Consider the following 15,344-nt stretch of genomic DNA (forward strand, 5'->3'; position numbering starts at 1 on the left):
TATACACACAGACAGCTATAGACACAGAAACACGAACTATGACATAAAACAACACTCACTCTCTGACTGTCACAGGTGCTGTTGTTGCTGTTCACCATACTGAGGAAGATAGCGTGGGACTACGGCCGCATCGCTCTCATCAGCCGCACCGAGGAGAAGTAGGTCCCACCTGTCCATTATGGCCTCGTTAGATACATGTGTACTCTGAGGTTATTTTTGTAAAATTATCATTTTATATTTAATTGGTTATTACTGTAAGTTGTATTTTGTTTTCATTTGAACATTGTGAAGCATCTACATTCTGCCAGGCTGTGAAATATGTTTTTTGTAAAAATAATTACATATTTAGTCACTGTTCAGGAAAACATACCAGGTATATCGAAAAATGATTAATGTTTAAATATGCTGTAAATGTTTATAGAAAGAAGCTTTTAATATTTTGCATTGTCAATGCTAAACATATCTTGGTAGGAATTTTAGTCATAGTTACCAATAAGCATGGTAAGATCAGGAAGATTTGGAGGATGTTAACAATTAGCAATGTTGATCATTGCCTTCATTTAAGATGTTATACTGTTTATCTTACTGCATATATCCTTACATAGTAAACTGGTACATGAAAACATCAGTCACATGTAGACTCAGTTTAGCTGTCATGGCCAACTGCATCATCATGATATTGAAGAAATGATTCAGTTAAGAAATATACTTTATATTTACAATGAAGTCAGTATAAAAAGTCCAAACTAATACTTTGCCTACAACATACTGATATCTCAATCTACAAACTTAATTATTGGTAACTACTTTCTTATTGATTATGTTTATTACTGAAAACCCAGGGTTATCTATGTTCCCTTTGTAAAATAACATCAAATTACATCTCACTTTTATTTTGGTGGTCATCAGGCAGCCCTTGCAATTATATTCTGTACAATAAGGAGGACAAAGCAGTGTTTTTCAATAAGATGCTTGTTGTTGGTATATACTCTAGCAGGTGTTAAGTTTTGAAAGAGATTTGAATGTCTAAGCCTTTGTAACTATCACCATCTGCATTTGTGAAAAAGTCAATAGCATGACTGAATGTAGGTTGGTATTTGAGGAAATGGGGGATTAACTGTACTATTAGCCAAGTTCCTATCAAAATGGCCTCTTTGTTTATTTCTCATAGGATGTGATATTCAAAATTCTACTGAACTGTAGTCCTATTTTTATAATCATGAAATGTAATATGCCATAAATCCAAGTTGACAAATCCTTTAGTATGTTAATGTGGATTATGTCAGATAGAGAAGACTGGCTGATTATATATTGTAATGTAGGCCTGTAATGATGTCATGATACAGTACACCCCTAAGGTAACAGTATGATCAATAGATTCCTGCCTGGCTCAAACTGAAGTGCTGACCCCATTGAAAACATGGGTCATAAACTCAAAACAGTTTTGTATCTGTTCTGTTATTATTTCTTGTTTCCTCGACATGTTCACGTTTCATGTTTTTATTGTTCATGATGTTTTTACTTCACAGAAGACAGTTTTATAATTTGATTTCTGTGATATTTATTGTTTAATGATCACGATTTGTGTAACCTTTTCTTTACTTTTTTGTGTTTTTTCCTCTTTTGTGACAGTACCCCTGTGAAAACTGGTGACACTGGATACAACGTGTATGCTTTTAGTTGGTTTTACTCGTCTGCGTGTAGTGTTGGTAGCCTGTAGTGATCCTGTGACCCCTGTTACACCTTCTGACACTGTTCCCTTAGCGATCTTAGTAATACGACTGCCCCAGTACTTTAACATGGAGTTGTGATTGCAGCTGTACAATCACCTTGGGAAAGAGTGTCCAGGGCCCGCCTGGTCTTAGCGCTAGTACTACTAAAGTTAGTCTCATAAATATGGGATTTGCAGTTGTAGCGCTAAGATTGTTTGGTCAAAGTTGGCCCTGGCTATTCCACAATGTGATCTTACCGCTAAGTTGATGATAACTCCATAGATTAATGATAATCTAAGCTCTTAGATGGTTATATTGCCACACGTTAACATTGATCAATGACAGTCATAGTGCTAACATCTCTTTGTGGAACTGAGCTCAGGCAGTGAGATTGTTTTTGTTCATCGCTATGAATGGTACCGCAGTGCATGAGACTTGTAATGTTCCTGACTTGCCTGAGTGATCTCAAATGTATAACCAGTGTGGGGAGTGCTCAAAAAGACTGGGAATATTACAGTTCCTGTGGTTCTGTGAAACATATTGATGGGTATACCTATATCCATTAAGTATCTGATAATCTGAATTTTGAAGAAAGTACCCATGTCAGAAAAATTCAGTGGCAATTTCCAGTTTCATTTAATACCCAAAACTGAAATAATTTGATCTCACTTTATACAAAAACTGAAAATTCCTCTCTTTTGAAAGCAATTTTCTGAACGAAAAAGAAAATAACAGCTTGCTGTTCTAATTCTCAAAAGAAATTGCCTGGAAACTAATTCCGTTTTTCAGAAGAGTGAATCTGTCAATCAGGAATGTATATACAGTGGCAATGAACAAAACTAACTTTCCTGGAGCCATGCTTAGTTGCTGGGATGTGATGATGGTGACATGCTCATGATAGTACTTGCATATTTATCTACAGCAAGACAAATGAGTTTTCTTACTTCAAAGTGATGTGGGTGGAGGGATTCAGATAGCAAACAATAACCATGGTAACAGGAGTCAAATCTGCATCCTGAGTTTTCTCTTCAGATGCATGCACAGTTTAACAAACACTGCTTCAGAGCACTTCATACAGGATATTGACACTCAGTATATGTGGAGACAAGTATTTTAATAGATTGCAAAATAAACATAGTTTTAAAATTAGTGCCAACAGAAGTTGGGAAAGCTTCCGTATTTCCTTTTCAAAAAAGATCAACGTGACCTTGTATTCACTTAATGAATTAAGTTGCACTGATTTGACGTTTAGGTTGCACTTATTGGAGATGTTGGTTGCACGAGGGTGTATGATGTGCACAGTGAGTGTGTAAGCTAGGTATGGGTGTGTGACTGTTGACTGTTTTCCCTTCCTACTCCCTGTATATATTCCGTTCACATGTACCGATGGGTTGATGCATAACCAGTGTTCATCTTTCAGTTTGATACCTCAGTTGTCTTTTGCAATCTTGGTGATCAAACTGGTAAAATTTCCTTTCACTTCTGAGACTCACAGTTCTATCCAAATTAAGCAATCAGATACAAGTAATGCTAGATATCATGTTTTAAAATGGTTTAGCATATTGGCTTGTGTTTGAAAATTCACTTTGTATCAATTTCAGTTTAAAACAAATCGCTTCTCTTTATTTATATATTTTCCACAACCCAACAAGAGAAAACATTATGTAAAAAACACAAAACGAACAAAATCTTTGAAACTGTTATATCATTGTGGTTTTATGTCAAGTGATAGTTGAACTATGTGTTTGATAATTTGATAGTTTGGTTAGTATGTTAAGTTACATATGATATACTAGAATTTCATTGTATTTGAAGTAATTAGTCCTTGTTAAAGTGCTTCTTAAAGGTAGCGTTTGAATAAAAGAATGCTTGATAAAGGTTCTAGCATCTTGAGTTGTAAATGCTTGATAAACATACTAGTATACATAGTGATACATGCTTGATAAACATACTAGTATACATAGTGATACATGCTTGATAAACATACTAGTATACATAGTGATACATGCTTGATAAACATACTAGTATACATAGTGATACATGCTTGATAAACATACTAGTATACATAGTGATACATGCTTGATAAACATACTAGTATACATAGCGTACATACTAGTATACATAGTGATACATGCTTGATAAACATACTAGTATACATAGTGATACATGCTTGATAAACATACTAGTATACATAGTGATACATGCTTGATAAACATACTAGTATACATAGTGATACATGCTTGATAAACATACTAGTATACATAGTGATACATGCTTGATAAACATACTAGTATACATAGTGATACATGCTTGATAAACATACTAGTATACATGATACATGCTTGATAAACATACTAGTATACATAGTGATACATGCTTGATAAACATACTAGTATACATAGTGATACATGCTTGATAAACATACTAGTATACATAGTGATACATGCTTGATAAACATACTAGTATACATGAGTGATACATGCTTGATAAACATACTAGTATACATAGTGATACATGCTTGATAAACATACTAGTATACATAGTGATACATGCTTGATAAACATACTAGATATGCATGTGATACATGATAAACATTGATAAATACATACATACTAGTATACATGGTGATACATGCTTGATAAACATACTAGTATACATGGTGATACATGCTTGATAAACATATGCTTGATAAACATACTAGTATACATATACATAGTGATACATGCTTGATAAACATACTAGTATACATAGTGATACATGCTTGATAAACATACTAGTATACATAGTGATACATGCTTGATAAACATACTAGTATACATAGTGATACATGCTTGATAAACATACTAGTGATACATGCATGCTTGATAAACATACTAGTATACATGGTGATACATGCTTGATAAACATAGTATACATAGTGATACATGCTTGATAAACATATAGTATACATAGTGATACATGCTTGATAAACATACTAGTATACATAGTGATACATGCTTGATAAACATACTAGTATACATAGTGATACATGCTTGATAAACATACTAGTATACATAGTGATACATGCTTGATAAACATACTAGTATACATAGTGATACATGCTTGATAAACATGCTACATGGTGATACATGATAAACATACTAGTATACATAGTGATACATGCTTGATAAACATACTAGTATACATAGTGATACATGCTTGATAAACATACTAGTATACATAGTGATACATGCTTGATAAACATACTAGTATACATAGTGATACATGCTTGATAAACATACTAGTATCAAGTTATACACAATTGATAATGGTACTAGCATCTGTACTGAAACATTTAATTGGTAGGTGGAAAAAGTTGAAATCCTTAAGTCAAATCTGTCTTCATCACTAGCATACTTGTCAATTTAATTTTTGTTATTTTAAGTTTGTTGTCCAGCCTGCACAATTTTAATTCTCCCCAGAAAATACAATATAAATGGTAAATCATCTTGTCTAGTGATAATGTATCTCAGATTTTACATTTGACCAAGTTATCACCTGTTCGTTTATCTGAAACCCTCTGATGGGATACTATGCATTTTGTTACTGTGCAAATACTGACATTCACCGATAGCTTCACACTTTAATTTTTGTCAGCATTAATCAACAACACAAACATGTGTCAGTTCGGCTGTACCTGTTTATTGTACATCTTTTGTCATGACATACAGGTCCTCATTCCTCGATCCTCCAGTAGATGTCACTTTGAGAATAGCACAGCGAGAATAGCAATGAACATAAGTAAAACCTATCAAACTGATTATCCAAACTAAGCAGATTTGTATTCCTCAAAGAAACATTTGATCGATATTATGATGCTTTCAAAGCTGGAGTTTAATATCCCTATAAGACTGACTTCACTCATTAGAGCTCCAAGTGCAGGTGATGGTTTATCAAGAGGAGGGATCACATTTTGATCCAAAGGCATTTTAATCGAAGTTTATTAATCATGTATATTTTGTTGGTGAAAATCATGTTATAGTGTGTAGCTTGTTGTCTCTGATACCTGACCACTGATGAGATGTACAAATGTTTACTCTTTTACAAACAAGGTCTGTGAGCCCCCACATATCTCCCTTTAGTGTTTATTCTGGCATGTATCTGAAGGTTTGAATGATCTAACTAAATTATTGTTTCCTTTATACATCAGTTCTGCATGCAGGGTGCTATTGATTCTTCCACTAAATCATGTATATAAACTATATATGAATACCATATTTCCTCTAATAAGCGCCTGGGGACTTTTTTCAATGGACTTCCAGACCTGGCGCTTTTGCTCTTCCTGGGTGTAATTACCATAATTGTTAGTGAGCTGCTTTAGAGGCCTGGCGCGCGATGCCTGGCACTTATTAGAGGAAATACGATATGTAACTCATCAAATATACAAACTCATACAGAATTTCTGCAAAGTGATAAGTTGTTGAAGAAAATTGATGTTGTTCCTCCATGTTTTACATTTGATTTCTTTCTTTTTAAATGTATGTTTTTGTTACTTAGAGCTTTAATAATTAATGTAACTGATGATGCACTTATGAGTGTATGAAAAGGGCATAACTGCTGACATGGTAAATATTAGCTTGACGCACATGGATAAGGAGGTAGAATTTCAAAGTTAGACTCGATATCGTTCTTTGTCTATTGTGAGCCACACTTTCAATCACTGACAGAGGGACTTTGGTATTTGTAGATGGACGTCTTTGTTTTATGGAGAGCATGACCAGCGGTCACTGATCGGATCACAGGATTCACTGGACACAACGATCCACTCTCAGGACAAGGGGCTGTTTTCCTGGATTCCTGCATTCTTCAGGGTCAAGTGAGTATTCTGTTTCACCCACCTACATTTAGAATTGTAATGGCAAGGGTATAGTTCCTGATATCTTATTTGATGTACACATACACTTGGCATGCCCTCAGTCCCAGCTGTTATCTCACTAGCAATGTGAGAAATCCATGGAAGTGAATTTACTAGTTTCACTAGTTCAGGTGACTATCACATTACATAGCATCTGGAAGCAGTTTTGGGCTGATCTATAAAATAAAATTGTATACCTAATTCTTATCAACCACAAAGAAAGCTTTTTTGTGTGTGAAAATAACACAGATTAGTCAGAAGATGCTTACCGTAGACACAATGTTTAAATTGAGGGATGATGGAAAGCTAGTAAATAGAACCCACACCTGTCACTCCAAAACCTGGGTTTGATTCCCCACATGGGTAGAATGTGTGAAGCCCATTTCTGGTTTCCCCTGTCGTGATATGGCTGGAATATTGCTAAAAGCAGCGTAAAACTAAACTCACTCACTCATTATGTTCTTCCAGCGTCTTAAAGATTATCAAAGACGACTGTTCGTCAGTTGGGCTTCTTGGAACTTCAAGAATTTTCTTTTGAAGGGTTACAATATTGACCTGGACTGTGTAGAACAATGCTCGTACTATCAACCATTTGTTATGTGAGGCTGTAATGATGTAGTTCTAATATGGGCGCCTTTCACTAGAGCTGTGACGATATATCGCAGTATCGATAATCGTGATACATTTTCTGACGATAAATATATCAATACTTTTTTCGTATTGTGATATGTATCGTTGACGTTAGAATTACTACTTTTCACTAGAAATTGACGAGTTTGTCAAAATTTACACTGTTACTTGCTATCAAAATATACTTCTTTTTTTTCTAAGGAAATAACTCACTCACTAACGTTAGGGAACATTTGGGTTCAGCAAATGTTGGTGGAATCCCGCCCAGTAATATGTTCCTATTTGTATTCTGTATCAGTGTGTTGTTGATGTGTTTTACAGAGATATCGACATCCTTCACAAGTGCGGGAGGGATGCCGTGCAGTATCTGTCCTTCCAGAGGTACCTACTGGTGTACCTGGTTGTCATCTGCGTGTTGTCCATCGCTGTTGTCTTGCCAGTCAACTTCCAGGGACACATCAGTGAGTATCACTGCCATCAGTCACTTTAGTACAAGGACATTGCAATAGCAGATCAACAGAGCTATGTCTTACGCATATACCCCCCTCATTGCCTTTTTCCTGAAAATTGTTTCATATCACCACAGTATCAGATCTAGAAAGTCATTGTATAAGAATGCATTTGGTTTGAAGTAAACTGATGTGATTGAAAGCATAAGTGCCGATGTCTGATAAGAACCTGTTCATGCTGATCACACTGAGGTTGATCTGTATCTATCAGTCTGGAGTTGAGGATACTTTAATACATTTTTAGTTTGTGCATCCAGTTCATGAATATGGGGATCCCATTCAGGCATACTTCAGTTCATTTCCAACATTCTAACATTTCATTTCTGACATTGTTTTGGTGTCCTATCATTGCACATACACAGGTACCTTAAGCCAGTGACAGATGGGGTTCTAATATTTAACTGAAGAAAATCACCCACTGACAACTTAAAATTGAGTGTATTTCTTTCCAAAATAGAAATATCAGTTACATGTAACATGCAGTCTACAAGTTTGATAAGCTTACTGATTCAAACACAGTCAACAAGACTTAAAGTTTTTGCTGCCATTCACATTTTGCATCTCAGTAGAATCCTGTTCTGGATCAGATAAAGTTCAAAGTATGCCTGTCACAAGAGGTGTCTTAGAGATGGTGTCATAGTTCTGGTACCAGATTCACTTTTGCAGTAAGGGAAGCTGAGCATGTATGATATTATGTGTGACATTATCAGTGTTGTAAACTCCCCAAAATTTCAATGAACAACTGGTCTGGTAACTCTCAAAAGTTACCAGACCGCCTGGAAAGATTACCAGTCCAGAATTTTCAGGATTAACAGTGATTTTGAAAACCTATAAAATCAGTAGGACAAATGTCCTGAGTGGGTGTCTGGCAATAGGCCATTGACCTAAAGCTCTTTTGACATTTTTAAATCCCAATGGCATCATATAACTAAATTGTTAATGACATTTAATGTTGCAACTTGGATTCTAGATATACAGCAAAATTAAAAGATCTAATCCCACTGTTGATAAATATGAAATTTATTTTCAAATAATACAACTACAACCTAAATAAATTGAGTTTTTAATGAAAATTCAAGCATTTATAATTTCCAGAAATATCACAAAAGAAGCAAAAACTATGGCAATTTTTTCCATTTGTGACATGTCATAACATCCCCGCTGCCATTTTCTTTATATTTTCATTTTACGTAATCCAGAAAATTATTAAAAGCCACTGATATCGGAAATAGGCTGACCATACATATTATTTAAGAAATCTTTATAGGCGACCATACATATTATTTCAGAAATGTTTATATTATGAAGATTTCTTAAATAATATGTACGGTCCATTTCCCCGATATCAGTGGCTTTCCGCGGTAACATGACACAACAATGGAAAATACCTCCGTTCTCAGATGAATAACATGCGTATATGAATAACATCTTGGCTGAATGGTTTGATATCGCTCGAAAAGCTCTGAACATCAACAATATCTCTATACCCTTGCTGAGAGTAATTTTCACAGTTGTAAGAAGCTTAGATTTTATTGGATAAAGATTCCATAGCTATAGTGTTGCCGATACTGTGTAAATGTGCATTACTTCACTAATGTTTGTTGTTTCAGTTGGGAATGCGTCTGACTTTGGCCATACCACCATTGGCAACATCGAGTCCGAGTAAGTGATGTGATGTTGGGTTGTATTGGAGGTCTAGAAGGGAATTCTGATGTAATATATTGGAAGTCTGGATATACAATCCATTCTGTGGTATTAATTGTCAAGAGATTTATTCAAATCTGTTTTAAGTTCTTGTGGAAGGTGCAGGCTATCCCATTGTCTATATAATAATTTCAGCCAATAGTTTCGAATGCTATGTCATGCCGTCTGTTTCCACCAGTACTGGCCATTCTGGAGATCATGGACTGTTCAGGGTGTTTCTACGAGCCAAGTGCACAGGATAGCATCAGTAATAATTAACAGACTCATCAATTACCTAACAGGGCCAATTTGGGATGGAAGTTTGCTTCTCGATATTGATTTCTGCCATCGTGTGTGCTGTCTGAGAGTCTCGGTGAGCACTCTTCATGGCTCATCGGACCAGACAGATTATTGTCCACATGGCAATACAAGTTGTTTTTGCCTGTCGTCCTCCCGGGATGGTCTACTGGGCCATAATGGGGGCTAGAAGCAAAACACTGATGATGTTGATTGTCATTGGCCAAGGTTGAAGGGCGCCAAGACTCTCTTAGACACTGTGAATCATAAGTTGTGGAATACATGTATTTTCAGAATGGTTCTCTTGACAATAATAAACCTGTCAGAAATAAACCTATTTGGCAGAAGATTGCTTTTGGACCTACCAGTTTATTATGTTTCCATCTATTCTTGCACATACCGTAGTTCCATTGGCTATAATGACACAATCTCCATCTATATATTCTGTAATTTCTCACAGAATTTCTCTGCTCATGTGTGTGATTTCATCGGGTAGCTAATTTTAGTGTCTGAAATATATATTAAAATAGAAAACAACACTATTATGGTAAATTTGGTCAAGGCTATATGTCATAATGAAATGGACATATGATACCTTCAGTAATCTAGGATGGGTCTATCTGGTAATTTATAGTGAGGACCACAGCAAGAGCAAATACAAAATCTGACACAAGCCGACTCAGCTGTCCTTCCAGCAATTGTAGGACGGTGTACCATATTAGTAATATGATTGTTACATGTGTTGACCTTGTACTTCAGCTCGCCCCTGCTGTGGGTGAATCTGTGTATCAATATTAGTACATGTATTACTGTATTGACCTTGTACTTCAGCTCGCCCCTGCTGTGGGTGAATCTGTGTATCAATATTGGTACATGTATTACTGTATTGACCTTGTACTTCAGCTCGCCCCTGCTGTGGGTGAATCTGCGTATCAATATTAGTACATGTATTACTGTATTGACCTTGTACTTCAGCTCGCCCCTGCTGTGGGTGAATCAGCGTATCAATATTAGTACATGTATTACTGTATTGACCTTGTACTTCAGCTCGCCCCTGCTGTGGGTGAATCTGTGTATCAATATTGGTACATGTATTACTGTATTGACCTTGTACTTCAGCTGTGGGGGTGAATCTGTGTATCAATATTAGTACATGTATTACTGTATTGACCTTGTACTTCAGCTCGCCCCCTGCTGTGGGTGAATCTGTGTATCAATATTAGTACATGTATTACTGTATTGACCTTGTACTTCAGCTCGCCCCTGCTGTGGGTGAATCTGTGTATCAATATTAGTACATGTATTACTGTATTGACCTTGTACTTCAGCTCGCCCCTGCTGTGGGTGAATCTGCTGTATCAATATTAGTACATGTATTACTGTATTGACCTTGCCCTTCAGCTCGCCCCTGCTGTGGGTGAATCTGTGTATCAATATTAGTACATGTATTACTGTATTGACCTTGTACTTCAGCTCGCCCCTGCTGTGGGTGAATCTGTGTATCAATATTGGTACATGTATTACTGTATTGACCTTGTACTTCAGCTCGCCCCTGCTGTGGGTGAATCTGCGTATCAATATTAGTACATGTATTACTGTATTGACCTTGTACTTCAGCTCGCCCCTGCTGTGGGTGAATCTGTGTATCAATATTAGTACATGTATTACTGTATCAACCTTGTACTTCAGCTCGCCTGCTGTGGGTGAATCTGTGTATCAATATTAGTACATGTATTACTGTATTTGGCCCTTCAACCTTGTACTTCAGCTCAGCCCTGCTGTGGGTGATCAACCTTGTGTGCTTCAGCTCCTTCGCTCTGTGTATCAATATTGGTACATGTATTACTGTATTTATGTACTTCAGCTCGCCTTGTGGGTGAATCTGTATTGACCTTGTACTTCAGCTCGCCCCTGCTGTGGGTGAATCTGTGTATCAATATTGGTACATGTATTACTGTATTGACCTTGCCCTTCAGCTCGCCCCTGCTGTGGGTACATGCCCTACTGGCTGTCATCTACCTGTTGCTGGTCGTCTTCATGCTCAGACACTTCTCTGTCAACCTAGAGTTTGATGAGGATGAACAAGTGAGTAACCTGAACACCATCTGTGTGAATGTCACCTGATTTGGACAATGACATTAGGACTACTGCAGGCTGGTAACTGATTATATACTTAAGTGTGAAAGACTGAGTTTCTTTAAGTTTTGAAAATGTTACAGGAAACTGATATGATCACAACAGAGAAAATATCACTTTGCTGAAACTACTTATCAGAGACTTCTCTTATCCCTGAACTGTATTTTTATATCTCCCTGAAATTGATTATCTGGTATGACAGAAGTATATTGTGTGTCTGATATATTCACATGGATAATTGGCAGAGATAATTCTCAGATTATAGACCTTCTGACGTACATGGTGTTTTGAGATGGTGAACCCTTTTATGAATAATGGCAGTATGAGGGCTCTAGTTTCAACATGTTTTCACATATGGAGTAACCAATAAATATTATAATGCTGTTTTCAAAATAACAAAGTATGTCATGTTTTCCTTCAGGTATCTCGTACCTTGATGATATCCAACATCCCCACCAACAAATGCTTCGCAAATATCATGAAGCAACATTTCAGGTAGGATACCACATCAGAGGAAGAGATTACCTAGTGTTCTTCTTCCATGTATCATGAATGTCCATGTGTATACTGCACAGAGTTATCTCCCTTGGTCAAGTTTGGCCAAAAAGAGACCTTGTCCAAACACTGGTAAAGGTAAACTAAAGAAGTTATTCAGAACACCCACCAAGTTTCTAAGTTTACATTGATTAAATTCATGGATGTATTCCTTGGAATGTAGCCATTGGTGACACATCATGGGACTGTTATTCTGTTTATAATAGCTTTGGTTTAGAAACCACCAATGAACGTTGAATAATTATTATACAATATTACGAGTTAAATATTTGTGTTGTAAAGTGCAAAAATTATATTGACAGTCAGCTTTGTCAAGCCGAATATACAATATATTTCACCAGCATTTGTCAGTTACTGTGTCTATCACTTGAAAGGCTGACTAAACGCTCAATAACTGAAAATAAGATGAAAGATATGTCACTGACTGAGTATTATTAATAGTTACATATTGGTTAGTTTTCATTTTGGCATTGCCAAGACCAGCATGTCAGCTAGTCAGTGTAGTGATCTCTCCCTTTGTTGCCTTCCAGAGAGGCGTATCCCCAAGTGGCTGTGATCGATGTGTCATTTGCCTATAATATCTCTTCACTCATCACCATGGACAAGGCAAGGTGAGACTCTCTTCATTCCCTGGCTTTTAACCGGAATTCCACATATTTGGTTAAGGCAGTGATGCTTACACAAGTTCACCTTGTTACATGTGTCCTTCTCGACATATCTACGCGTTGACAACAACCCGGATTCTCCACCAGTTCTTCCTTGGCCAGTTGATGTGATGGCAGACACGGCCAAGGGGAGTGACCAATTAAGGCAATAAATGTCATATACAATAATCAATGACAGTGACAGAGTGGTACAGGGTGGCCTGACAAGACAATGTACACTGCAGTAGAGATAAGGATTAAGATTGCACATAGAGTAATTACAATTAAGTCACACGTGGCTTGGCTACATAGTTTTTTGTCTAAATATTTGGATGATGGTTGTCCTGAATTAGACGCTATAACAGTATAACTGATCACAAATTAACCTCACCAGTTTAATGACGTATCATCAAATCCTCCTGTTGATAATTTGGTCACTAACACTGTAGTTTTCATCCTTCAAAGACAACTGGCAGCGGAGGCGAGGATCTTCTCGGAAGCAGAGCTGAAAAAGACAAATACACGCCCATTAATGAGGCCTCACATGTGTGGCATGCTGTGTTGTTGTTGTAAACAGGTAGGGTTTAGAACCACAGAGCATTACATGATGTGATTGGTAAGACATAGAGTAGAGTAGTGTGTGCTGTACTTCCTGAACCCCTAATAGATCCAACAGTGAATATATGCATTTATATCCAGTGTTTTTTATCACATATGCTCCTGAAAAATGTATTTGACATGATAAGATATACTGAAGTCAAGTGTGATGAATTATTATGTCAGACAGACTATTTACAGACATGCCAACTCATACGATTTTATCGTATTCCTTATGAAAAAACAACTCAAAATACGCGACTACGATAGCAGTAAAAATATACGAATTTTTTTTAAAATACATTAAATTGAATTTAGTATCAAGCAATATGTGTATACTTACTACTGATTTAGGTGAGTACAATGTTAACAACAAGTTTTTAGAATATCTATATATTTTGTATTAAATATGAAAATTCTTTGGTAAGGTTAATATTGATTTTTTCCCCCCAAAATACCAATTTTTGCATCAGTTTTTTGGCCAAAATACTAATTGGGCTAAATTAGGGTTGGCATCTCTGTATTTATTTTATCATAAAAGTCAAAATAACTGTTGTCAACAACACAGAATCTGTTACAATAATGCAGCTCAAACCCTGCCTATTCTATTACGAGCCAATCAGAACACAGAAGTCCACAGATTAGCGTAGCCTATCTTCTGTTGGCTTATGGAGACATAAATACACAATAGTACCATTGTTAGTCAATCAGATGATATGGAAACAATGCAACATTTCTATTTGATTTTGGTCTCCTTTTAACAAGTATATGATAAAGATTGAATGTGCCTTCCCCTCCATTTTCCTGTAACATCAGTACGTTGTTGGACTGAGTTCATGGGTTCTTCTGTTCTGCCTCTTCTAGGTTGATGCTATAGACTACTATACTGATGAGGAGCGGAGCCTCACGGAGATGTGTGACAAAGAGAAGGCTGTAGCCTACCAGGTAGCCCTGGGGATTGCCTTTGTCACCTTCCAGCAGGATCACATGGCGGAGAAGTGAGTCACGTGACACATTGGTAGCCCAACTTAACGTCATTAGGATTGATATGACTTTGAAAGTTCATGTTTTATCAATCTGTAAGAAAATTGCTGACTGAACATTATTCTTACATAAAGATATGAAAGCCAGTGGATTTCCACTGAGGTTGTTTCCACTTATCAGAAAAAATTATGAAATGAAGGGGACATATTTTGTTGTGAATGTTATGTTCATGTACAATTGGTTTTATTGGTGGATGGTGTGTGGGCTGTTTCTGAAAGCTCAAGGTTTGTGTATTGCAGGATCCGAGCTGATTTCCGTGCTAACTGTAAAGGCTCCCACAACCCCCAGACGTCCAGTGTGTACTGGGAACTCAACGTCCACGACTGGCAGGTCAAATTTGCTCCTGCGCCAGAAAATATTTATTGGTGAGATTTCAGGATTTTAGAAACCATCTTACGAGTAAATCGTATGAAGAGCCTCCTTCCAAACCCATTTGAGCATGATAAAGATGACCATCAATATCAGTATTTTGCATTTAAAGAAAATAAGAGCTACTGGTCAAGACATTGGTGGCCTTCTATCCTTTGTCCCTCTAACATTTTGAAAATTCTACAAGATGTTGGCAAGTCACCTTGGAAGGTGCGTTTGTTTGTCACATCCTTCAGATGCCATGGAAATACTGCAACATTTGTATTTCATTTTG

At 36.6% G+C, this 15,344-nt stretch overlaps 1 protein-coding gene and 1 long non-coding RNA gene across 2 annotated transcripts in view; both read left to right on the forward strand.

Moving 5' to 3' along the window:
• Window positions 1-15,344, forward strand: part of LOC124275546 (CSC1-like protein 2) — a 66,694-nt gene that overhangs the window by 39,285 nt on the left and 12,065 nt on the right. The window contains 11 exon segments of the mRNA XM_046711119.1: window positions 76-158; window positions 1,633-1,668; window positions 6,439-6,567; window positions 7,558-7,697; window positions 9,356-9,407; window positions 11,702-11,810; window positions 12,283-12,356; window positions 12,947-13,027; window positions 13,526-13,637; window positions 14,522-14,655; window positions 14,941-15,066. Of these exon segments, the coding sequence (XP_046567075.1) occupies window positions 76-158; window positions 1,633-1,668; window positions 6,439-6,567; window positions 7,558-7,697; window positions 9,356-9,407; window positions 11,702-11,810; window positions 12,283-12,356; window positions 12,947-13,027; window positions 13,526-13,637; window positions 14,522-14,655; window positions 14,941-15,066 (1,076 nt within the window).
• LOC124275547 lies at window positions 4,867-5,516 on the forward strand. Its single transcript, XR_006898313.1, has 2 exons — window positions 4,867-5,142; window positions 5,174-5,516. It is a non-coding gene; the product is annotated as an uncharacterized LOC124275547 (long non-coding RNA).

The sequence above is a fragment of the Haliotis rubra genome, unplaced genomic scaffold (genome assembly GCF_003918875.1).
Source record: "Haliotis rubra isolate DU_JTF1 unplaced genomic scaffold, ASM391887v1 Scf20, whole genome shotgun sequence".
NCBI lineage: Eukaryota > Metazoa > Mollusca > Gastropoda > Lepetellida > Haliotidae > Haliotis > Haliotis rubra.